This window comes from Rhinichthys klamathensis, unplaced genomic scaffold, assembly GCF_029890125.1.
Source record: "Rhinichthys klamathensis goyatoka isolate OS25496 unplaced genomic scaffold, OSU_Roscu_1.1 h1tg000176l_1, whole genome shotgun sequence".
Lineage (NCBI taxonomy): Eukaryota > Metazoa > Chordata > Actinopteri > Cypriniformes > Leuciscidae > Rhinichthys > Rhinichthys klamathensis.
In genome coordinates, this window is record NW_026606705.1 from 11,500,229 (window position 1) to 11,527,489 (window position 27,261).

At 37.9% G+C, this 27,261-nt stretch overlaps 1 protein-coding gene across 1 annotated transcript in view; it reads left to right on the forward strand.

Annotated features, from left to right (window-relative positions):
- Positions 1–27,261, forward strand: part of taf3 (TAF3 RNA polymerase II, TATA box binding protein (TBP)-associated facto) — a 49,580-nt gene that overhangs the window by 12,316 nt on the left and 10,003 nt on the right. Inside the window, exon 3 of the mRNA XM_056260461.1 lies at positions 21,923–23,637. Within this exon, the coding sequence (XP_056116436.1) occupies positions 21,923–23,637 (1,715 nt within the window). The remainder of the gene's footprint in view (positions 1–21,922; positions 23,638–27,261) is intronic.

The following is a 27,261-nucleotide window of genomic DNA, read 5'->3' on the forward strand; positions in this document are numbered from 1 at the left end:
TTGATCGCCACCTACGAAATTCTCACCCACATGCACGTCCAATTATGTGGGGTGATACCTCAAAGTAACTGCCTTATTGCGTTTCATAGTGCGTTTACGCTTATTTGGGTCTTTCTCAACCTGTCGTTCTTTATCTTTTGACAGACAGCGTTTCTAACCAGTGGCCGTGCTAGCTTTCCATAGCAGTTAAATTACGGCCATTCAAGTTGTAAATGCGTTACATTAACATTGTAAATACACTTTCTTTCTCGATGTAAATGTTACATTCTCATCGTAATTACATTCTCTTCTTGTAAATGTCACATCTTTGTTGTAAATACGTTACGTTCTCATTCTAAAGGTTACATTTGCATTGTAAATACATTCTTGGTGTAAATGTGACATTCTCGTTGTAATTATGGTGTAAATGTTACATTTTCACGTTACATTCTCATTGTAAATTGTACTTTGTAAATGCGTTACTTTTTTACTTTTTCTAGATTCTTTCTGAATGTAAATGGTTACATTCACGTTGTAAATGCGTTACATTCACGTTGTAAATACATTCTTGTTCTCAATGTAAATGTTACATTCACAGTTTAAATACGTTACATTCACGTTGTAAATACATTCTCAATGTGAATGTTACATTCTCGTAATTCTCATTCTCAATGAAAATGTTACGTTCTCTTTGTCAATGTTACATTCTTATCGTAAATGTTACATTCTCATAAATACGTTTACATTCACATTGTATATCCAATCTCATTCTCAATGAAAATGTCACATGTCTTGTAGCAAAGGTTACATTATCGTTGTAGATATGTTACTTTGTTGTGGTAAATGTGACATTCTACAATGTTACATTTCTAGATTAACAGGGACTAGTCACAGCACTTGCAAATTTTTGCCCTCTTGTCCGGGTAAAAGCGTCTGCTAAATGATTAATGTAATGTAACATTCTCGTTGTAAATGCATTTACGTTCACGTTGTAATCTCATTCTCAATGTAAATGTTACATTCTCGTTGTAACTACAATAACCTAGTTGTAAGGGATATGCAAAACTACATATTTTTTAAAAATAAAATGCCTTTAAATTTTGTAAATCTACACAAACACAGAGAGGATTTGAAGTGCCACCATAATAGTTCTTCTAAGTTAGTTGAATTTGATTAATTAGTTTGTCGTTGGATAGCTGTAGACACAGATCAGATGCAAAATAAGCGTTAAATGTATGTAAATTACATGTATATAATATATTAGCCAAATAACCTTTTATTTCACATCTCTACACTAGATCATTTGAAGTCCAACACAGGCGATGAATTTGCTTGTGTACAGGCGATGATGGCTGTAACGGCAGGAGTAAAAAAAAAAAAAAAATAGTGAAGGGACAGAACTTCTCAGAGAGGGTTAACTGTCTAAGTTTTGCATCTAAATTCATCCACTTTAAAGCAGCACCACTAAAAAATAAGCAAGTAAATATATAATTAATCTAGAAAACACTTAATGAACTAGTCGGCTGTTGGGGCATCCTGACACATTCCTAGTAGCGGTTTGATTTCAGCCGAAGGTTCCTGTGATGTTCTTGTTTCCTGAAACGGAGAACTTTTTGACAGTTGTTTAGAAAATCATATATATTAGCTTCTGTTACTGTTGGACTTGGTGAGTTTAGGTCAAAGTAGTTTTGTTTGTGTATTGAAATTCTTTTAACTGATGCTGTGTGTGTATTGGGCTTGGTTCGTCCGGTGGATGGGAGGGGTAGGAATGTAAATCCTTCCCCAGAGAGGGTGACAGGCTCACGGGCTCAACTGAACCTCTGCCCCTGGTCCCAGGACGCCAGGGTGGGTCACTGTTAACCCGGGCTGAAATAGCCAGTTCCGCGTGTGTGTGTGTGCGTGTGTGTGTTTGCAGACAGAACAAATATGCCTTTATTTGGCTGGCAACTACTTTCTGCTCTACCATAAGCCTTTGTGACTAATACTAAAATACATTTTAGGGGTGTAAAATGATTGATCTGACAATTAAAAGTGAATGTATTGTTTACAGAATTTCTTCAATTATATTTACTATACAGAATTGTATATGTTAATTTCTCAACCTAAGTAAAACTGTTCTTAACCATTTTTCAGTAAAAAATCCAATATTCCAATTTATACCCTGCATGGATTTGATTTGTTTTTGGTCAATATTGCAGTATGGTGTAAATTGTTTGTTCAGTTATTGCCTATTTGATTTGTGTAATCACATTTTCATGTTTCAATCACACAAATCAAACCATTTTTAAGCATGAATTTGAACAAAATCAAACTGAATGGTAAAAGAAAATGGGACTTACTGTCAGAGAAAATATTTGCATCTCTATTAATGTTTCTTAATAAAATCATATTTTGGAATTTTGGCTTCAGTAAGAGAATAAATGCTGATGAAATAGATTTGTCTATGAGATTCATCAATAAAATGCCAGTTAAAACATCCTGAATTAGCCAATTAGGCAATATGAGTATAAACCTCCAGTCTAAAAATATATGTAAACAGTTATTAAAAGCATTATTCATAGTGCTAGTGTCAAAAATAGTTCACCCTCAAATAAAAGTGTTACGCTCTAAAAGTGTGTTACAGGGGTTCTATTGTGTGTGTGTTCAGTAATTGGGCTCTCACACACACACACACACACACAGTGCTGCTGAAGCGTTTAGCGGTGCCAGGGAATTAGTGTGTGTTTATTGTCCTAGCAGAGAGGGAGTCTGGGTAAGCACTTAATGCCACCATAGGAAACAAGAGGTGGATGAGACCAGCATTCTGAAGGAGGGCGGAAAAATCACTGCACGCTGCAAGTCAAGGGTGCTTTTACCGAAGCAGAAGAAACATTTACATTATTGATATAGTCTCATTTTTGCACAGTTCAACTTCCCGAATTAATGTGAATTGTGATAGTTTATTACATGAGTTATGTTGCAGACTATTATAGATGCAGATTATTTAGAATGACGAGCGAGTTTTGTCTTTATGTGAAAATGTGTGTAGGTTTTGTATGGCATTTCCATTATCACTTAAATAATCTCAAACCTATTTTATCTGTTTGAGGTTTTTGCTTTTGAGACGGTTGGTTCCCAGAGTCATGGAAAACCTGGGAGTATCAGGGAGTTTTAAAATGGTTTAGAAAAGTCATGGAAATCAATAAGTCATTACATTTTGTAGTCAATAAAAAAAAAAATTCTATATCTTTTATAGAATATTTTATGCAACAATACAAATGTATGTATTTTTCATTTCAAAATCTTATTGATTAATCACAAATAAAAAAGTTGTTTATGATTTAAAGGTGTGGGAACCCTATACACACACGTTACTAAGTCCAAGTAGTTATATGAGTTCAGTTCAACATTAAAAACGTAACAAAAAAAGGCATCATACCACGTGACATAATGATTGTGCAGTTTCTCTGTCACTCCATGTCTCATGGTACAGTAAGTGTCCTCCAACGCCAGCCCTAAAGCTTGTGTTGTGTGATGAGTGACCTACAAAAACTGCTGATGGACATTTTTCCCCATGATGTCATGAGCATCTAAAGACGACACACCTGCCTGTTATTTTGGGTTTCTTGATGTATATGTCCGCTTGCATCTCTCTCTCTGGATATGCTCACTTCACATAGGGGTTATTTTTGCTTGATACCCTTCAAAATAGCCCATATGCAGGACACGACAATAGGATTTTTTTTCTGCTGGCCTAGTCGGAAATATGTTGACTAGCCCTGCCACGTGCAAACGCACACAAAAAATAATTAAAAAACAAACAAACAGATTTTTATCTTCTGAGGCCACAAGAGGGCGCAATGAGTGAAATAGCTTATTAGTTCACCGCATAAAATCCTTTATTCAAAGCAATGAAATAACAGAAAGAAGTGCATAACGTTGAAACTAATGCTTATAAATCAAATATAATTTTGTAAATTGCATAAACAGTTATGAACGTAACACTATCATGCATAGTTTTAATACAAAGAGCCGAAGCGCCAATCACACGAAGTAGTTTTTTGCGTTTAAAAACATCACTAAACTCATACAAAGTCTTGAGACGAATTTTTTTTAAGTTGAACTTCTTTTTACTCTACAACGCTCTCTAAACACGCGGCTCGCTGTTGCGAGACGGGAGCGCAACAGTCTAAGATGTCCATCTAGCGCTTGTTTGCATTGAAAACAATGGAAAAGCAGGTTTTGACGAAACAAAGATCTTCACCGCGTTTAAGCTTCTTTATTTCTGCCTATATCTACGGTCCAACTGGATAGGCTAACAAAAACATTAAAACGCAACTACGACGCCGCTCGTGCGCCACTGCCTGACGCACAGCTAAAATTCGAAAAGCACCGTTTTTGCGTTCGAATGTGGATTTTTATTTTAAATTCCACGAATATTTAAAATTCGCATTTGAATTTGACAGCCCTACATTGATGTCGGAATATATTGTACGACATATATTTCTTACTGATGTTTTCTAGACTATTTTTGTTGTTGTTGTGATTTTTGACTACCTTATCTATGTTAGCTAGCGTTCAAGTTTAAAGGTGCTCTACGTAACTTTTAGCAGCCTCTAGTGGTGATGTTTCAGATTGCAACCAAATTTTACAAGAGCGCTCGTGCTCAAACTCATAGACAATACCGTCTATTATGCAAATATCTCGGCGAATACTTGACGGATTCGGCGAGCACCGAGCTCGTTGGGGCCATCTAGTCGAGCTGAAAAGAACCATATAAGTTCCATAGTTTTTGGTGGTGTTTTCACGGAGATATTAGCAAAAAAAACCATCGGGCGCGCTGCAAAATTGACCAGGCAAGTGACAGTTCTGTCAACAGGTCTGAAACTCTCTCACCCTGGCCCTATCGTCATTGTCGAGTTTTTCCACACATAATTACCCTTTTTTCATCATCTAGAGCTTTTTCTTTTGTTAAATAACTACCCGTTTTGATTTCGTAGCTTCATAAGGCAGTCATAAACTTTCAAATGCTAAGGGCCTCAGGTAGAAACATCTAGAGATGAAGGAGGTCGACCCTGACCTCGAATTAGGTCTATTTTGAATTTGCACTCAACATAGTATTGACTTTCACTGTGCCAATATAGGACTGTCATTCAGAATATTGGCAGACTGTAGCAAAAGATAATTACTGGCTAAGGTTTATGCGATCTAAATGATCTGTCAGAAGGCAGAATGAGGTAGTTTCTGGTGAGGTGTGTCGGGGCTGTGGAGTCCACCGACAGAAAAAACAGTAGCTAGATAACCGCTATCGTTTTTGTAGCGCCGCAGATACGGCTTCGTCTGTACCTTCATGCGTTATCGTCATGTGTAGTGAAATTCTGCGTATGTATTATATCAGAGACTATGCTTCTGTTTACGTGAATGAATGTTTTGTGTATGCCTATCTTTTTCATTGTGCTGGTAGTTTGACCTCAGTCATTTTCTAAATGTAAGATTTGTGACAGAGTCTATCTTAAATTGATCCTGTTAAACCTTCATTGAGGTCAGTATGAAACGCCGAACAATTTCATTTTTAATGTGCCGTATATCTGCTTTATTTAAATCATTATTTACTTATATTCAATTAACTCTTAACAATATATTAGAAAGGCTGCATTACCAACATGAGGAGAAAATGAGTGTTGTGTTATTACATTTGAATGAATGCTTAGTACGAGGATTTTCTTTGTTTTCCTGATGTTCAGAATTTTGGCTTTTACATATCAAAGCTGATATGAACAGGCTAAACTTTGATTTAAATCTGAATTTAAATGCCAGACATAAAAAATGTAGAAATATCTTTTTTTTTCTTATTGAAGTCCATGTGAACAGGTTCAATTTTGCTTTCATTCTTCATTGATCCACCAGTATTGAACATGAATTTAACAAGGCAATGTATGTGAACGAGCCAAATTTTGCTTTATTTCTCAATTGATCCGCAAATATCAAACGTGTTTAAGAACGCCTTTGTACGTTACCTCGCATGAGAGCAGGAAATATTCCTGAACTTCAGAAATATTTGTGGAATGTTGGTTTTTTAAAGCCAATGTGAATTGCATTTGTAAAGAAAGCAATGATTTCAAACGGAAGAACCAGACGTACAGTGGAAGACGGCCGTGGATGGAGAGCGAAAGATTGGATGGGAGAAGATGGAGAGGAGGGTAAGACGGAGGGGTTGACGACGCGCCTGCAGAATACAAACAGGGTTTTTCCATCTGGAGCGTTTGCCCTCATGGCACCAGCAGAGGCAAGGAAACACAGCTTAGATTAATGCACTGATAGAGGGAGGGAGAGGAAGAGAGATAGAGCGACGGGCAGAAAGAGGAGAGTCCAGGATTAATTGAATGACTTCTGGATTGAACTCGTGATGGACGAGTCTTCAAAAACGAAGAACTGAAGAAAAAAACGGCGGCAACATCGAGTAAAATAGCTTTTGCGGTAACCGATTCATACCGTTTTATTTCTACGGCCTAAACGCATTCCAAGAGGACCTTATCCCTCACACTTGCATCGACCGCTATGAGATATAAATAGTCAAACCTCATTCATCACTGAATTGGGCGAAACCTAATCCATGCACTCTGTATCTCGCATTGTTATTTAGCTCTGTTACTTACTTGGCTTGTAACAAATGTAGGGAGATGTGGCTAACAGACAGCAATATGCCCATGTGGCATTATCAGTTATCGCTGACTGGGTTTCTCCGCGGCCCGTAGCTCATCGCATTCCAGACACAACGTGATCGACTGCAGTTGAAACGCGAGAGAATCCGATAAACATGTTCACATCCACTCTCGCTGAAACATACCCTAAGACGTAGCCACATGTGAATCCTAGTCAAGCGGTGCGGATAAATTCTGCATAGAAGATTGCAGTGGGGCTTTTCTCTTCATAGAGTTGGTGTTTGCGTTAGCGTCAACCGGTGTGTTTAGGGATTTAGAGGTCATATTTTATATGGCAAACTTAGTGACTCTTGCATTCTACCATAAAAAGTTGACTTTTTTTTAATGCAGGTAAGCCTTGCATGGAGAAAACAAATTGCATACTTGCCTATCCCATAATGCACTGTGCTTGACCCTGTCATAAGCCATGATTTAACTTTGAACCCCCCCTTCATTATTTGAATGATCTGACAAAAATGAAGACACTTTTTTTACCCCGCATTTAAATGAAAAATGAAAAATCTAACAAAAAGATAATAACCGGATGCCGTTTAATATCCATGATGAGGTCATGACAGCATACTACTTTTACTAATAAACATTTCTTGTGTAATAATGCATACTGCTTCAAAAAAAAAAAAAAGTACTGCAGTGTTTCATTTCAAACGGCATCTTTGTGTTTTTATTTAGATTTGTTTGTTCTTACCTGTTTGCATTCGTTTATTTGATTGTTGACTCATTTGTTTGATCATTGTTTATTATACACATGCTTTTTTCTTTCCTTTTATTTCTCGGTTTGCTCTTCTCTGCTTGCCTTTGTTTTTGTTTTTTTTTGCTTTACTTCAAGTGCATATTGAAGCTGTGATTTAAATTTCAACTCATTATTGGACTGAACTGACAACATTTTTTTTTTTTACCCAATTTGAAGTAAAAATGTAAAAACGACCTAACTTTAGTTTATTCCAAGATAATAACTGGATGCCGTTGATGATATCCATAATAAGGTCATAACAACAATATGCCATACGACTTTTGTATAAATATTTATCTTGTAATAATACAAAAAAGGTGCACAGTGCTGTATTTCTTTCAAACAGCTTTTTTTGTGTTCTTTCTTTTGTTCTTACCTGCTTGTTTTCGTTCAGTTGTTTGTTTGTTCACTCATTTGTTTGGTCATGGTGTGTGTTTTTTTTGTTGTCCCCACATGCTTTTGTTTCTTTCCCTTTATATATCTTGTTTCATTTTTGTCTGCTTGCTTTAGTTTGTTTGTTTGCTTGCTATTTTTTTGTCTGCTTGTTCTTTCTTTCTTTCTTTCTTTCTTTCTTTCTTTCTTTCTTTCTTTCTTTCTTTCTTTCTTTCTTTCTTTCTTTCTTTCTTTCTTTCTTTCTTTCTTTCAGTGTTTTCTCTGTTACACTCTGCAGTATCAGGAGTATAGTTCTTCTGTATCAGATGTTATATCACGCTGTAATTCTGTTGTTGATAAAGTGTTTGGCCCTGTGCGTGTTGTGCTGCTGTTATCATGAATCACACAAGCACTTGAGAGCGTGTGTGTGTGTGTGTGTGTGTGTGTTTTATCACTGATCAGAGTGAGGTCGTCTAGGCCATGTGTTGCTTTATATTTCATCATCTTAGGCTTCTTATCTTCTGTTGGCTCCACATAACCAAGTCCCTAATTCTGTTTTACCACTGACATACACACAAATACACCACCTGCAGAAACGCACATGGATCCATGTTATGAGTGGTGAGACAAAAGGGATCGAATGATCACTGTCTGTGGCAAATATTTCATCTCAGTGTTATAAGATGATTTTCACTGAAATATCCACTGCTGTTATATTGATCATCAGCATTCAACTAGATGACATAACTGAGATGTTTCTCTCTTAGGAAAACACTTGCATAGACACACAAACATGGACACAAAGTTCCCAGACACAGTCTGGCCCCGCGTTGACCTGTGTTGCGGCGTTTATCTAATAACATAATTTAAGGGATTTCCTGAGCGGGTTGAGGAGTGCAAATCCCTACATACACACACACACACACACACACAGACACACTGGATTGGATTGTTCATGCATTTCTCTCTGTATATTGTACTATGTCCTGAATGACATGTAGAAAGTGTTGGGCTGTAATCAAATTATCAGTGTGTGTTTGTGGAGATCTATGTGTATGTGTCGGTTAATTTGAGTCAGTTAAAGAATTAAAGCCAGTTCTGACCATCAAACTCTATTTAGGTGTAACATTACACACACACACACACACACACACACACACAAACAAGCATGTTTTCTGAATTAAATAGCTAAACGAGGACGTACCATATACTTCTACTGAAACTCTACCAATCAAAGGAAAATGTGTATTTTTGGATTTAAATAAATACATTTCTACAAATAATTTGTCCAGTTGAGTTTGTCCTTGGATATCCCCAACAGGTGGGTTGGTAAAATGTATTTTATTATAAAACAAATTACACAAATATGACGTTAAACTAATATAATTTAAAATCTATCTATCTATCTATCTATCTATCTATCTATCTATCTATCTATCTATCTATCTATCTATCTATCTATCTATCTATCTATCTATCTATCTATCTATCTATCTATCTATCTATCTATCTATCTATCTATCTATCTATCTGTCTGTCTGTCTGTCTGTCTGTCTGTCTGTCTGTCTGTCTGTCTGTCTGTCTGTCTGTCTGTCTGTCTGTCTGTCTGTCTGTCTGTCTGTCTGTCTGTCTGTCTGTCTGTCTGTCTGTCTGTCTGTCTGTCTGTCTGTCTGTCTGTCTGTCTGTCTGTCTGTCTGTCTGTCTGTCTGTCTGTCTGTCTGTATAACTATCTGTTTTGTTATTAATTTATACACATTGAATCCCCAAATTTTAGTAAGGCATGTAAAAAAAGATATCAAAATATAAAAGTGCACACTTAAAGAAACACACTTATTCATTGTCATATTTTATATGCACTTTACTTACTGTATAGATGCACTTTATATACCGGCTTTACTCACAAATAAAACATCATTGAATCAGAACAAAACTACATTTTCAGGCTTTTCCCTGTGCTCCTCTCTTATCTCAACACACGCACTACCACACAATACACCCTCACCAGTGCGCCGTCCTTCCTCGAGTTCCCATCTTTCTCCCTGGGAGTTTCCTGTGGTCGTCCTGAGCTCAGCAGCTGATTGGTCAGCTCCGGCGACGGTTTAATCACGGGGATGGGGTGTTTTTTGGGAGTCTTGTAATGACTTCCGATTTTCTCAGGGAGGAAGCGAAATGTAAATTAAGCAATTATGTATCTTAACGAGGGTAACACGGTATTTATAGACCTTAATAACCTTAAGTGGGCCGGTTTGGAAGCTCGTCAAGGGAATTAATGCAGTCTAAACAGCCGTCTCTCCTGTTTGACTTGGAGTGGCTCCCTCCACATGTCTGCTGTCGCACAGAAATATGAAAATGAGTTTTACAGTCGACCCTAGTGTTGGGTGCACAACACATACTAGAGCTCTTAGAGCCCTAACTTTTTAAGAGTAATAAAACAAAGTAATAGTGTTGAGCCTTGGAGCACATGTGGGCTTCACAAGTTCAAGTCTGGATTGTTACATTTCTCTATCCTGTTCCCCCCGCTAAGCAAAATTTTCTTTGCTTTATCTACTAGTCTTATTTTTTTTTGTTATAGAAAATTATTAATATGTAAATAGGCTTGACAAAATGTCTGTTTTGACCAATAACGGTATAGGAAATATATAAAAATTTCTCAACATATAGTAAGATCACTTTAAAGCGTGCTATAAACAATATCACAACAAATATTTATTGTTAAAAAAACAACATATGAACTAGTCAAACTAATTGGTTTTTGGAAAACCACAGTGACCCATGACCTTGTTCTCACCAGGCCACCACAAAATATCTGAGAAAAAATATCTACATTTCAGAGAGTATATTTTTACGTGTTTTTTTTTTTTTTTTTACTCAAAGTGTCACTGTTCTGCACCAAAAAAAAAAGTTCAGAAGGCTGATTTGACATTTGAAGTGAACTGGAACAGAGCAAGTGACTTCTGTGGTAAAATATTTGGACCGCACAATTGCAGACGGCAGCACAAACGTGTTTTTGTAGGAGTAAGCACACAGTCTTTTTTAAGTCAGCCCCTCATCTTAAATGCACTTTTAATATATTGGGGTTTTTTAGATTGAGTTGCGTGTGTCTCAAGTGGTAGGCTAGTTTGGGATTATATTCCTCCCATATTGAGAATGAGAAGCTTTATTTTACCGCCTGCCCAGCAGTTTCTGCAGTTTTAAAAAATAAAAACAAATTGGAAAAATTAAAGTAATCTTAATACGCCAAGATGAGACCAAGGCACATTTGAATAGGTTTCCTGTTGTGTTTGGGGAAATAAGAGACCCTCTTGCTTTCTTCTTTTAGTATTATTATTGTTTTTCATTTTTATGTAGTGAAAGTTTAAGTTTAAATGACACCAAATAGAAAAGAAAAAAAACCCCTCATGACTATGTCAAGGTCAATAAGTTTCTTTAAATATCAGATCATTTGACCCACATGTATTCGAGAAAATTTAGCTTGATACTTAAAGTATTAAAAATTAGTATAAAAATGTTATACATTTGACCAAAACCACATCAAACTAATATGAATACAGAGTGAATTTATAATAATTTGGGACTTGCCCATTTTGATTTATTTTGATATAGCCTTGGGCAATTTTCTTGGAAATAGGCCTATAAGAGTTGAACTCCCCATTTTAACGTCTCTCGCTTAGTTAAATGAGGCTTCAAGTTGCATATGAGAAAATTCACCTGAACGAGGACGTAAAGGTGTGTGTTCGGTTGTCGCTGTTGTGTGTGATTTGGTGTGTCCGTAATTCACCTGTGTGTGTCGAGACTGATACACGCCGGCACCAAGTGGAATTTGTCCTGGTGCCATTCTGTCGAATTTCTCCCTTTTTTATTTTTTTTATTTGTATTTTTTTCGTACGGGCGTGAGGAATCCTGGCCCTCTCTATCACAAAGAGATGCAAATCTCTCTCTCTCTCTCTCTCTCACTCTCTCAGTCTTCTGCCGTCGTTCAGCCGTTACGGGAAGGGCAGACTGCTGGCGCCGAGCTGTTTGGGCTCTCTTCAGTACACACACACACACACACACACACTTGTACACGCACACTACGGCATCACACAACATACCAACACACAACTTATGCACATGCATGAACTTTGTGTGGCATTTCACCCGTTAATAATGAATTCAAATATATAAATATGCCACACACACACACACACACGCATAAATTTGACTGCACATGCATTAAATGCATCCATTTAGTCTAAATGAGGCGTATTGTTGTGTTGCACTGGCCATTTAGGAAACAGAATAATGTTCAAGACTTTGGTCCCACAACCCTCATGCGGGTCCCATCCACTGGGCGGTCGACCCCCTCTGTCTTTCTTTCCTTTTCTCTGCTGTTTCTTCTTTTCCTTGTATTTCACCGAAGGGTGAGAAGTTCATAGACTGAGAGGCGGTCAATTCAGGTAGACATCAGGGCGGTGAACTGTCTATGCAAACTCATCCTGAACCGGAAACAAATTCCCCTAAAAATGTCCCTGTGCTTTGTACTTGAAACTAGTCCGACATAGTTGTGCATCAGAATGTGGTGGGGAAAATGGAGGTTAAATTGTGTGACATCCCTCCTCATGTAAAAATTTCACGGTCCGTTTCTGAGAAGACACTCTGTGTTGTATTTTTGTACCTTATTTGACAAAAGCTCGAGAAACCGCACGTTTGGACGTCAATCACTTGTCGGATGTTCCGAGCAAAAGAAAAAGAGATGAGCGTAAATCGCCCCGGTCCCTTTTTAGCTCCTTTATTTACCTACCAGAAACTTTTCAAAAAGTTTATTTGACTGCTTCCATAAAAAAAGTAATGTACAGTGTTTATTGACTTGAAGTGCCGATTATTTATTCTGGCTAATTTGAAGCAGCGGTCTCCTCTCCCCGTTCCTCCGTCTCTCCCTTCGTGTTTTTCGGATAATCCCGGGCAGCGGTAAAGGAGTGGAGTCAGATGAAAGATTAAATAAATAAATAAAGCGCTTTGGATAACATTCCCCTCCGATTGACCTGACCCTATGACCTGAGAGACACTCACAAAAAGGTCACGACCTGGCCACAGGAATGTTCATTTTGAATCGCACTGATAAATACCCTTGTCTAGCAACAACTTCAGAGTATGAATGTTTTATAATCCAGAATTATTATATAATATGAATATTTACATGATGTATATAAAGTCAGTGCAAAGATTGTATTGACTTCTGGATGTTCAAACCTGAAAAGTTTGTCAGATGTCATTTAAAGAAAGATATCATTTTAGTCAAAAACATGCTTATGAAAGTTCTAAAGTTCTTTGATCATACTATATATATATATATATATATATATATATATATATATATATATATATATATATATATATATAATATAGTATGAGCAATAATGAACTTAAGACAATATATATAAGAGAGAGAGAGAAAGAGAGAGAGCAGCCTGTTGCAAAATGTTGACAAATTAAAACAATAACTAAAAAAAGAAATGTATATTTATTTAATTGGTAATATTTTTTTAGCCTCCGACATATTGCTAAGTAGAATAAAAAAAATGTTTTTCACAAAATTAGCATTCGTTTTGAGCAGTTAAAGCATAAGACATTATAACAAGTAAACTATATCAAATTTTTTTTGGTTATGTTTTGATGACCTTATCTTAGATTGCATGGCTTATTACCTGTCAAACTAAACATCTGTAAGTGGGCATGATTTAAATGATAGTACAGATCTGAAACGGCACCGTAACAGTTTCGCCACCTCACAGAAACTCTGTGCTTTTGGTTGACCGTGCCGTGCCGTCTGAATGTGCTTTGCATGATGGCTCCGTCTCTCTATGTTGGAAATGTAGTGTATCTGGATTCTTTCCACATTACACTCAGACAACTATTGTAGAACATTTTTGATGTCCGACAGATTAGCAATGACATTCTCGGTTGTTTATGAGGAAACTTGTGCAAAATTTGCATATTTGAATAAATGTTTAAATTCAAATAAAAGTATGTCGATGTAACTTTATTGTAAGGAGTCTAAAAATATTTTGACTCTAATTAGGAGTCTAATATCCATGTATAACTTTGATGAAAGGTTTTGATCCACTTCAAATGTTGACTACTGTAGTTTTTTAATATGCATTTCATTCACAATTTACAGATTAATATCTAAATTTGTATGAGCAATTTGATTAAACTGAGGATACACTCTAATGTAAAATCAATAATAAATGTTAATTTAAAAATGCTACTGAAAGCAGTGATATTTTCTAGAAAAACTACTCACGATTTTTTTCTTCGAGCTGTTGATTTTGAATCTCAAAATATGTACATTTTACATGGTGTATAGATTACAAAACATGCATTATATTGAATGCAAATTCTAAAACGTGCGTTGTGGAGATATCTCCCCGTGGCAGTGGCGAGTTCACTGCGCTAATGTATGTATAAGCATATATCAGTTCTGCGGTAGCGAGAGTTCATCAGAACCAGCAGCAGGTCGCCGTTACTGATCTGCACGGGAACAAAGTCAACTCAGCTAGACGCTGCACTGCAACGCTCCTTATCTGTTTATGTGATGGACTTTTTCAAACGCAAACATTTTCTTTAGATGCGCTGGGAACACACAGACCCCGATAGGGATCGGACGCAGTCTAATTGCTTCAGATAGCAGCGTGTTATTAGCATTAAAACCGAACACAGGAGCAAAAAAGCTTTCCTGACTTCAGCATCGCTGATGAACAGAGACCCCATCTCCCGTTTCGAACGGTATTAAACCTGGAAACAATTCAAATGCACCAAGATGCAATTTTTAGGTAAATTCATACCCCCGATTTGACCGCCTAATAGTTTTCTTGTGTATAAAAACATTTGTTGTGTGTGTCACACAAGTTTGTGTGTGTGGAAAGTACTTTTTAACCCTGCTTTTGACCCTTCTCTGACATGCTTTGCATGGGTGTGTGTGGAGTGCTGGTTTCAGATGTGCGTTCTTGCCAAGGCGTCTGAGTTGCTCAGACTCCCAGGACAATACCCAAAACACCCCCCTCCTCCACCCCTCCGCGAGCTGGCTCGGGGGCATTCCTCCACCGGTTCACTGGCAAGGCTCAAGTGGGTTCGGTTTTTTCAAGCGCTCTAATTGCTGAAAGACATAATTGTCGAGGACTTTGAAGTAAAAGTCAATTTGCCATAAGTCCACCGCTGAGCGTTCAACTGGACTGTTTTTTCTTCTTCCCCTCAGCGCTGTTTGCTTGCCAGCGAACTTGTTCTGATGTATCGATAACGGCAACTTTAAGACCTGTTTATTTAACAAGGCCAAAATATCAAGCTCTTTTTGTTGCCGTTAGCCGAACAGCGCTGCGCGTTTACGATCGCGCTTAATAGAATAATGGCATCCGCCAAGGACCGTTCGTTTGTTTTGCAAGTTTTCTGCACGCCGATGAGTTCAAGGCAGGTGACCCGGCGTCCTGCAGCCGCTGTCTCGTGTTTTTCAATGACTAATATGGGTGATGACAGGGTTATGGGAAGTGTAACAGGTACTGACACAATACCTCCATGCTCTGCCTCTCAATACAACTCGAATTAGTCACCCCTCACACGTTAAACCTGCACACCTATGCGTGTGGTGTGTGTGTGTGAGTGTGTACGTGCTCGCTTCCGTGCGTTGTGTGCGCGACAGGCTTCATCCGTCAGTGTTTATTGTTTACTGTACTCCTGGTGGCGCCAGGGCTAGAGAAAACAGAAGCCTTAAAAACACTTTGTTTTGGGGAACGGCGAAATTCTGCGGTTTTCTAATCGCAAAACTCGATCAGGGCCCCTGATCTGTGTATCGGCCGAGGGGAGGGGAGCGTTGCTCAACTGAAGTTCCATGTTTGGCAGTGAGAACATGTGGGCGCACCAGTCTGTCTGTCTCCAGCGCTCTCCTGAAAGAAAGAACGAAAGAAAGACCTTCAGTGAAAGACAGCGAGTCACAACGGCGGACAAAAGACCTTACGCCACAATAAAGCGAGAGGTGGCTGTTGTTTGATTTCCCAGCAGTCCTATATTCCAAAATAGCACTCCGGTGTTAGGAGGGGGGATGCGTGTTAACTAATATTCATCCTCTGCCAAATGATTTGTTGATGGGCGTCATTGGATCCAAACTTAAAATATTAAAAGCAAGAATTAAAATCTACACTGAATTTTTTTTTTATAGGATTCACATACAGAAATGTCTAGTCAATTTCACAAATAATTCTGAGAAACGGCAAGCAACATTTTGAATTAATCATGATATTAGAAGTAGAAAAACTGAAATAGTATTTCTTAAAATGTACTCCAACAATATATATTTTTTCCGAATAATCTTTACAGGGTGAGGGTAGTATAAAAATATTCAGGGCATCGTTTCCACTTTGTTTTTCAGTATACAAATATATATATATATATATATATATATATATGGTGGTTGATTTCCCAAGTAAATGTTATTTATTGCTATGCACAATTAAAGCAGGGCACATAAAAAAAAAACATATATATGTATATATATAAAAAATTGTATGTGCCCTGCTTTAATTGTGCATAGCAATAAATAACATTTACTTGGGATGCACCAATAATAAAATTCTGCCCAACACCGATTTATTTTCAAGTTACAACTGATAACCAATAAATGACTTGGAATACAATTCTATGCTATTTTGTCTAATAAAATAAAATAAAAGAATAAAAAATAAAATCAATCATTCATTTCAAATTCATTTTGAGATTGAATTAAATTACTAGTGGTTTAAAAGGGTAGTTCACCCAAAAATGTAAATATTACTCACCCTCTTGTTCAAATCTTAAAAGTCACCGGTTTGGAACAACATGAGGGTGAATATAAATATTCATGACATAATATTCATTTTTGAGTGAACTACCCCTTTAAGTAACTTTAAGTGAGCGTTAGATGACAACAATGTAACAACAAATCACTGAATTAGTGATTTCAAGTATTGATACAATAAAGCAGAAAGTTTAAAAGAACTAATTTGCATAAATTAAATTAAACATCTAAATGGGTGCAACACTACCCTAGTCCTGCAGTCTTTAGGAACTTTTATTGCCAAATAAAGTGTTTGAAAAACAAAGTATTCAATACCCTATTTTTGTCCATGCAGGCGCAATATATCATTTACCATCGATTGAAAGAGTTATTGTGTCAAATAAGACTTATATCAAATATGGTATGGAGACGGGTGCAGTCAGAGAAAAGAAATGTACAAATCAACCACTTCACTTTAATCAAGCGTTGATAGACTCCTGTCCAAGTGTGTAAATTAATTCCAAATGAACCTTTTTTTTTTCTCCCCAATTTCAAAGCACACAATGTACACTATTGGCATGAAAGCCCAATAAAACGTTCTTTTCTTATAGGAAAAGCAATAATTGATTTGACATTTCCTGCCACTTCAAAGGCTCTGAGCCCTGTAGGCATGGTACTAAATTACTGGAGAAAGAAGATTTGCTATTAGCCGAGTGTTAAGTGTTCACCACTGTCTCACTCTTTTCGCTTTACCATTTTACCTCAACACGCTTGTGTGTCCATGAAAAAGAAAGAGGATGTGGGTTTCGCATTGAAGATAGTTACATTTTGCTGCCACAAAGAACCTGTGTTTATCAGTAAACTTTCGTGTTTCCATGTCTTTCTGCACACCTGTGTTGTAACTTGTATGTTTGTTTGTTTTTTCTGGATGGAAAAACTGTTCTCTGTTTTTAGGCAAACCAGGATCAAGGAAGAACTTTGATGTGTAAATACATTTTTACTGCCTTTATCATTGTATGTATGTGTGCATTTCCTGTTTTATGCCTTTAAAGTTAGCTTTCACTTTGAATTTAAACTTTTATTTGTAGTTACAACAGTAGATTATAGCTAGACGGAATGACCGTATAACGATAGAAATGTCTTCTGGGAGAAGATTTGCAATATTTATAGCATAGCTTATGTATTTTGTGGCTAGATTTACACACCAAAAAAAGTATTTGTTTTTTTTTGCAATTGCCAAACAATGACACAACTTCCCATTATTGTAGAACTCAAATTGTTAATAATTAATAATAATTAAATAGTTAATAATAATTAAATTGATATGAGGTCACGTGTGCGTATATCAGAAATTTGTTCAGAATTATTATGTCTGTTAGTTTTTTTCTTCATTTATATATTAATTTATCATGAATAATCATATATTTAAGTTTGTGTATATCCGTTTTTTTTTAAATAAGTACCTCCATTTGAGAAGTTTAAAATTCACAGAATTATACAAAAATATATAATATAAATGATACTATAAAATAAATGATAATATAAAATGTACATATTAAATCAGCTTGTTCTTTATAATTCTGTGAATGAAAATAAATGTGTATACATACATGCATTCATATAAAATTTAATATATATATATATATATATATATATATATATATATATTAAATGTGATATATATATATACAGACACAATCACACACACACATTTATATATACATATATATATATATATATATTTATGTATGTATGTATGTGTGTGTGTGTACTAGCTAAAATATATAATATGTAGGTAGTAGCTATGGCTGCCTAAATAAAACATTGATCATATTGTGACTTTGGTTATACTGCCCTCTCCTATAGCAGATTCATGTACACTTTGATACATGCTATTATTGAAGTTCCCTTTATATTTTGCTCAAGTCTATGTTAAACCTACTCTTGCATGTTAACCCAAGCAAAGCTGGATCTCCACACTCACAGATAAACGGTGTGTGTTGTGATTAGGGTACTAGGCAGGGCCCTGCAGTGAGCGCGGGAGCCACAGAACGAGAGAGAAGCTGCTCTTATCTCAGGCAATTAATCAGAGAGACTCATATTGCGGGACAATTATTCAAAGCTTATTCTTGAATAACTTACAGCCGGAAGCGTGCAAGAAGTTTCCCCTGCTGGACGTGAAGGTCGTGAGAGCAAGGAGACGCTGCAGGACAGAAGGCCGGCGGTACATTTGTGTGTGTTTAAGATAGATACTGCAGACAAGGTCAAAGTCATGGCAAACTCTACTTCTGTTTCCATTTATTTCACACCAGGCAGGTTTTTCCTTTATTAAATCGCTCGTCTTGCGCACCATGTTTAAGGTTAATTAAGGGATGCATCAATACAGAAAGTTACGCTGATTACAAATATGATGGCTGATATTATAAATCAGTACTGTTTTGTCTTTTATTATTTTTTATTCATTTAAAGAACTTTCACACTACACTCCAATCTGTAATTTCAGCGCTACAAATAAAATCAGACATCAAAGCAATATATTGTACAGTAGAAATAATTGATAACTGCCTAATTTCAGTTGAAACGAGTACATTTTTTTAAAAGCCCTGATTGTGCTTGATTAGAATTTATGAATCTTTTTTTTTATTTTTATAATATGATAACTTACCAGTCTAAATTAAGCTGTTTTAGGAATCTTTGTGTGGTGTGGATGATTCCTCTATTAAACCTTTCTACAGGTAGAATTATTATTATTTTATTTTTTTTGCCCATGCACACAGAACGCTCTCAGATGTTAGTAATCGTCCCGCACAGAGGCTGTGTGGAATTGGAACATTAAACGCATCTTATCTCGTCTCGTTTAGCCCGCTTCTCGCGCTCTGCATTGATTGGAGCCCCCAATAAATGAGTTGCCTTTAATTGCAGTAGGCCTTAATCCAACTTTTCCTTTTTAAAGTACCACAGAGGGAGGGGTGGGGGAGATTTTAATGAAAGTGATATGAGTCGTTCCCCCCCATTACCATACCTAACTATTTGTGTGTATCAGTATGAGAAAGCTGGTTAGTTGCATCAGGCATTGGACTCAGTAAATTGACAGCTCTCTCTCTCTTCTCATTCGCTCTCTTTCTTATCTATCCATTTTAATTACTTCACAATGTGTGTGTAAGCTTGTTTTCATTTCCATGTACCATTTTTGGCGCAGTGGCTTTCTCCCGTTATCACTCCCTGTCTTTAGTCTTATTCGCATTTGTAAGTGACACAATCAATTAAGCGCCGTGTGTTTATGTGTGCAAGTGTACAAATCCGTGCTTTTCTTCGGCAGTGCCAAATGAAATGGGATGGGGGGGGTTGATTTTTGATATCAGATGAAAGAGAAACTGGTTGCAAGTGAAAACGGAGCCGTTTCTCTGCTGGACGAACGAGTAGAGGCCTGACGTCTGAAAATTATCACACACATTTTCAGATATCTCTCATTTCAATCCCTTCCATGAGCACTGGTTTCAAACACACGCTGATTTTCATATGTAATGGTGTAATGATGTAATTTGCTTATTTGAAGCATTACAGGCACAAATGCATGTGTACTGAGAACTATTAGATATATTAGATAAACTATTATTTAACTTATTATTGGCAAACAATAAAAAGTAGGTCGTTTTAAACGCATCCAATTACTGTATTCACCCTTCTGAATTTGTCAAATTTGTCTTAGTTTAAAAAAAAAGTCAATAAAAAAATACGTGCCATACCGTTGTGACACCAGCAAATGACAATAGGAACTTTCTACAGAATGGCAAGTAGACACATGTATATAATTGTTTCACTTTCTCAATTTTCACTCAAATTTATTTTTAGCAACATTTGTCAAGTTAAACCTTGTTAGTTATTGAACATTTATTGTAAAAAATTGAGTGATGAGCTGAAATCAAACTTAATTTTCAACACTGTCACTGTTTAGTTTTAAATTTTTCAACTCATATGAAATGAATGTAAAATAAAATGGCTCTTATATTTAGTTTGACCTCATGAGGTGGACAACCAACATTTTCTGAAGGTTAAGCACCTATTTTCACCTGCCATTTAGTCAAATAAAAATGACTTAATTTTTAAGAGTTTCAGACCCTATTTTGTACCTTGTTCGTGGAAACGTCCAATTGTATGAGAGAAAAGAGAGAGTACTGCTATTCCAAGAAGAAAAGAAACGGAGGATAGAGCCATAAAATGCAAATATCACCCATGCTGCTTTTCTTTTTTTTCCCATACAAATTAAATGTCAGCGTTGTGAAATACTGTCACTTTACTTCACGCTGAGGAGGTGATGACAAATCCATATTCTTCCTTTAAATAAAAATTCTTATTACGGCGCTGGCGCGGTAATCACGGCGGCACAAAGCCTTCTCGTGATTAACGATAGCAATTTATTGTGCAAAAGGGCCGAGAAGAGGGAGAGCGACCGACGCAGAAGAGACATCATCTTTATCATAATTCGTATCATAAATAACCGGCCACAGCCAATCAGAGAGCAGCCGGCGTGTCATTCCCAAATAACCTTTGATAACTATTACAATTCCACCGGCCGGAAGAAAGCCTAAAGTCACAATGTTATCTTATCCCCATTCTGCGCTTATAGAATACAACAATATTACCATATAGATTACACTATTTATAATAGAGGGTGTCAGAGGGCTCTGCCTGCACTTCCTGTCATCCATTGTGGTGCAGAGAGTTGCAGTAGCCAGATTACCACTGGTTAACTGGTATCACACCACCCTAGTGTGTAGTGTGCATGTGTGTGTGTGTGTGTGTGTGTGTGTGTGTGTGTGTGTGTGTGTGTGTGTGTGTGTGTGTGTGTGTGTGTGTGTGTGTGTGTGTGTGTGTGTGTGTGTGTGTGTGTGTGTGTGTGTGTGTGTGCGCGCGTGTGTTTGGAGTGCTTGGAGACATTAAAAAAAGTTTGATTTAACCAGAGATTGCTTCCGCACTTGGATGTGGGTCTGATTTTGTGTGTGTGTATCTTGTTCGCTCTGTTGATCTGCTGTGTAATCAGGTGTGGATGATTTTGATCTTTTGCTCTGATATCCGCCCTCTATTTCACCATGAAATGTTCCCTCTGAGTTAATATTGCTCATTTTCACCTTTCTGACTTTGTCTTATTTTTTCCCACAATGTTCTTATTGAATAATTAAAACAAGAGGTGTAATTTGTGCTGTGTTGATTGTGGTGCATGTGAGCTTTCAGTCTGATTTACATCATATCTTGGTCCTGTTTCTCGGCTCTTGATTCTTGCATTTTGGATATTCTGGTTGCATTTGATTTATTTTAAACCTGTGATATTAATATTTTTTTTATATTTCTCTCTGGCAGATGAGGAAGAGGAGGAACCGGTTCCTCCAGATATGGGCACCTCCGCCGAGGCCATGCAGGTCTCCTTGGGTGAGGAAGAGGATGTTGAGGAAGAGGAGAATGATGAGAACTGGCTTAGTCGACATGGCGGACAGAGTCCCAGACCTGAGGGTTTATTGCCTGCCGCCAAGAGACCCCGCCTAAGCACCAAACCTGGCGTTAGCCCTGAATGGAGTTACGAACCACGGGAACCCCTCAGTTCCCTCAACTCCCAACACATGCCCCATTCTCCCTCCCCTCCCCTCTCCCCCGAATTACCCAGACCTCCTGTGGCACCTCCTACACCTGGACACAAGCCCAAACTGCCCTCGCCCTCTCCTGCTCGGCAGAAGAACAAATCGCCCAAAAGAGGGGTTTGCTCTGCACCCACTGGTATATTGGGCAGAGCGCTTGCGTTGACCCCACCCAAGACCAATCAGAAAGCTGGGAAGAGATCACCCGGTAGGCCCAAAAGCCCCCGTAGCCCACGGCCAAGTCCTGCCCATTCGGGTGCAGCTGGGCGTGGTTGGGCCGGACCTCTCGGAGATGATAGTTCTCGCGATGGCCAGTTCAGAGGTCTTGATACAGGAGACGAGGATATTGAGAACTCTATTGCTGCTGTGATTGCTCGCGCTTGTGCGGGTGGAGATGGCACATCAGACCCATTTGCTTATGACTCGGACTCAGACAGTGAGGGGACAAACCCTCCAAAACCTGCACCCAAACCTGCACTTACACTTAGCTATGTCAAACCTCCACAAGTTCTCCCCGGAAAACATCCGCTTCCGCCCCTTCCCCTACATCTCAACCCACCCAACCGCTGGACGATGGATGACTCTATAGACGAGGTCATTCGAAAGGCCAATCAGGGTCAAAAGCCAATTCAGGCCCCAAGTCTTTCACCTCCAGAGCCCGCTTACCTGTCGTCCCCACCTGACTCGCCTCCTACACCGCCACCACCTCTCAAACCAGCCCAGGAACGGAAAGACCCAATTACCGCTACTCTTCTGAAGAAAAAACTCAAGAAGGACATCAGAGCCAAGTTGAAGAAGAAAGACAAGGAGCGACTCAAGGAGAAGGGCAAGGAGAAAGGAAAGAACAAGGACAAAAATAAGGAGAAGAAGCGGGAAAAGGAGCGAGGGCAGGTGGAGGAGAACAAGATCGCCTGGCCGGAGCTATCGCTCGTAGTTGGAGGTGAAGAGCGCAGAGACGGCCTTGGCGGGAAGAAAGAAAAGGACAAACACAAGGACAAGAAGAAAGATAAAGAGAAAAGTAAGAAAGAGAAAGAGAAACGAGACAAGGGTAAGGAGCGAGGCAAGGAGGAGAAGAGGATATCTCAAGTAACCAAAGACGTCGCCGCTGCCGTTGCCGCCACCAGCCCACTGTTCAGCCCCCAGTCCTGCTTACGAATCCCATCAATGTTGCCCCCTTTGCCACCAATACTCCCTGATAAATTGTTCCTGAACACCAAGGATACCAAGAGCAAAGACAAAGACAAGAAGAAGGACAAGAAAGAGAAGAAGAAGAAAAAAGAGAAAGAGAAAGATAGAGAGAAGGAGCGTGAAAAGGAAAGGGAGAAGGAACGGGCAAGGGAGAAGGAGCGAGATAAAGAGGAGAAGAAAAAAGACAAAGAGAAGAAAGAAAAGACGAAGGAAAAGGAAAAAGACAAGCCAAAACTTGAGAAACAAAGTTTAATGGTAAGATGCCCCCTGGTCTCATACTGTGTTGGGAAAGCTAATTTTGAACAGTCAAGCTGCTCTCTTACAGTTACACTACTTATACTAAAAGCTACACAATCTTTTAAAAAAATAGCTAGCTACATTACAACATTTATTAATTATAAGACTAGAAAACGCCCCAGTTGATATAACGGAAAGTAAAAACCTACCCAAACTAATTGGTTCACTTAAAATGAATCTGACTTTTCGATGCTAATTATGACAGAGGGGAAATTTTATGCGAACATGTTTGTTTGTTTGTTTGTTTGTTGCATGAAAAATGTGACACAAAACAGCAAAGTAGCATTTAATACTTTTAAAAAGCATACTATACTTCTTTTTGTTGGTAAAAAAGGTAATCATTCGACTGAAAACTATAAAGTCAACATGAAATGAACTTGATGAAAAAAGTGAAAAAATATTCAACGAGAGCAAAGGGGTACGTGTACACAACTTTGCGTCGTGTTCGTAGCTTTTCATACGCAACTGTGATGTAATTATCATTGAACACCAAATACATAAGGCCGCATACACCATTCATAAATTTCCACATGAATTCAATATGACTATCAGGTACAACATCAATAATGCAAGACATATGGGAATCATACGGATAGATTTACTAGCTGGCCTCATTGTGTGTGTTTCTTTCTGTCTCCTTGTGTGTGTACCTTTGAGATCAGAGGTAGATCGCCGAGCTACATTTACATTTCCGTCTTTTCCGGTCGATTTGTCCCTGGAATCCTGCTCCTTGCATGGAGCCCCTGTGCACACACACACACACACACATACATACACACAATAGACTATCAATCTGTGTGCAAATCAAACAAGGGATAAAACACCTCAAAGCCTCTGTTTACCCAATTCATATCCCATTTTAGAGTGTGTACATGTATGTGTGTGTGCAAAAGCGCTTGAACGAAAGAGTGTGTTGGTTCTCCTTTATCAAACTCATCCTCCAATCGCTTTTCACTGTCCAACGACAGTGATAATGTATGTACACCACATCAGAGCAGCTTGAATTGATTTGGACTGCTGCAGAATTCCATTTTTCCTGCTTTCTGTCTCTTTTTCTTGCGTTACCTGAATCCCTGACCCCCACACTCTCTTTTTCTCTCCATCTTTTTCTCTGTCTCCTGCTGCCACTGGGAGATGGGATTGAGAAAGTGATTTCTGTCGTTCTCCACCTCCTTAAATCTTTCCATCACTTTAATTTTTTGCAAGGCTGCTTTGCTGCCATCCAGGAGAAAAGAAAAAGAGACAAGAGAGTGAGAGGAAAGAGGAAAAAGAGAGGGAAGAGAGCTGAGGGGATGGGGAGCCGGGGGGGTTATCAGTCGTTGGCCTGAGGTATGTGTGCAAGGGACTTAAATCCGTAGAGATTAGCAGAAAAATGCCGTCGGTAGCAGTAAGGGGCTTTACGCCACTGGTTGTATTAGTTCAGGTGAAAAGAGTATTGCGTTTACATAAAACCGGACAAATCCAGCCACAATGCCAATGCTGTGGGACCACAATGCAATCTGCTATCTCTGGACCTTAACCACAACATCCAGCGCTGTTTCCTGAGAACTGCCGCGGAACTACTGCCACCGAACACTGAATTACAGAAATTGAGAGAGAATGATGGTGGAGAGAGAGAAGAGATGGGGGAAAAAGAGGAGACGTGATACAATAGAGAGAGATGGAAAAAAGCAAAAGAGATTATGCCATTTTTTTCTTGCAGTCTTTACTTAGTCCTTAGTTGCTCACTTGAAAACAAGAAGTCAAAATGAAATGGTTTTTGCAGCCTACTTCAGATGTGTTTCTGATTGAAACAGCATATTCAGTTTAATGAAAAACACAGTAAAAAAAAAAAAAGAAGAAAAAAAGAAAACATAGGGCAGGACTTGATTTTATTTACTGTAAATTATTGGATCATGAAAAATGGTCTCTATATGTTAGAGAAAGCGATGCCAGCCAAAAAGGAAAGTTGTTTCAGAGGTACAGCGGATTTCAGTCTCAAAAGCCTTAGGCCCTGTTTACACCTGGTATTAAGATGCGTTTTGGTCGATCGGATCACAAGTGGACAACGTTAAATACAGGTGTAAACGGAGTCTAAAATGTTTTGAGCTTGTCCACTTTCGAGCACTTCCAGAGGTAGTCAAAAAAGCATTCGACCGGATTGCAAGACGGGATTTAAACTTTGTTGGCTGGAGACCCAATTTTGATTTGAAGACGAAAATGTACCAAGCACAATGTTCTCTCACCGTTCCTGATTCCTAACACTCACAGCGTTCGGCGTGCTCTTGCTGCTACCAGAGAATGGACAAAAGTGACAGGTTAAAATACCAGGTGTAAATGGGTATGTGTATTCCTCTGCTTGTGATCCGATCGACTAAAACGCAGCTTAATACCAGGTGTAAACAGATAACTTACAGCAAAAATGATTACAAGTTAAAAGGCACCAATTTCAATGCCTAAAAGTCTTAGATTATCTGATTCTAGCAGTGTTTTAGTCATACTGAATGTAGACTCAAAAATGCACTAGTCCTCAACACTTAAGAGACATGACAATGAAAAACAAAACAATGTTTGATTTTGTGAGGAGAGCAATCGCATGTTTATTTCTAACACCTCAATATTGCAATCGACACAACAGCCTCGATTAAGCTCAACTGCTCAAAACTTCCTTCAAAAAGCTCTCTTCAATATTATGGATAAATAAAATAATGTTAACTATAATTAAAGCCTAGAAAAAGTCAACGCCTACTTCCACTGGACATGCTGGCCTGCTAATGCCATATCCTCATCTCAAATATAAAACACCTGCGATTCAGCAACTACCTGTTAATGATCTCACATTCACTTAAAGTAGCCTTGTTGAGAAGTTTGGATGAGTAAGGGCAAAATGCACAAGATAGTACCTTCAATGCCCAATAGATTGTGTTATTGCTAAAACTGAAATAAACTACTGCAGAAAAAGTTAAATGCCATGCAAAATGTAACGTGTAATTGCATTCAGCATTACAAATATATTGGAGTAAAGAGTATATATGCTTATTCAAAAATGTAGTCAAGTAAAAGTTGCTAATATCTTTTATACTCAAAGTACAATGTAGCCAAAAATATACTACTATAACTAATTACATTTACTTATAGACTTTACACCACTGCTACACCGGACGCGATGTTAAACATTAAAAAATCAGTCTGGTATCAAATTAGACCAATCTACTTTTTTATGTAACTCATTAAAAAACTTTATGAACAGTCTTAAAGAAGAAAAAAAAGATGAACTTGTGAGACTAGTTTTAGCAGTTTTTGCAACTGGCCCCTGATCTTGAAGACATTCCAGGGATAACATGAATACCATAACTACGTAAACTATTTTTGAAATGCAGGGATTGAGGTCATTGGTATGAACAGTAAAGGTTAGTGGTGAACACTGGCCTTACATTTACCTCTTGGTTTAAACAGTTTAGTTTAAATATTGTCAATGAAATCTATGTCTATGAATTTTGATTTAGCTTCCTCTCTGTAACCTGAGCAGTCTCTCTAAACTCCACCCCTATTGAACACTGACTCTTACAGACTCTTTGCTAAACGACACAAAAAGGACCTTTG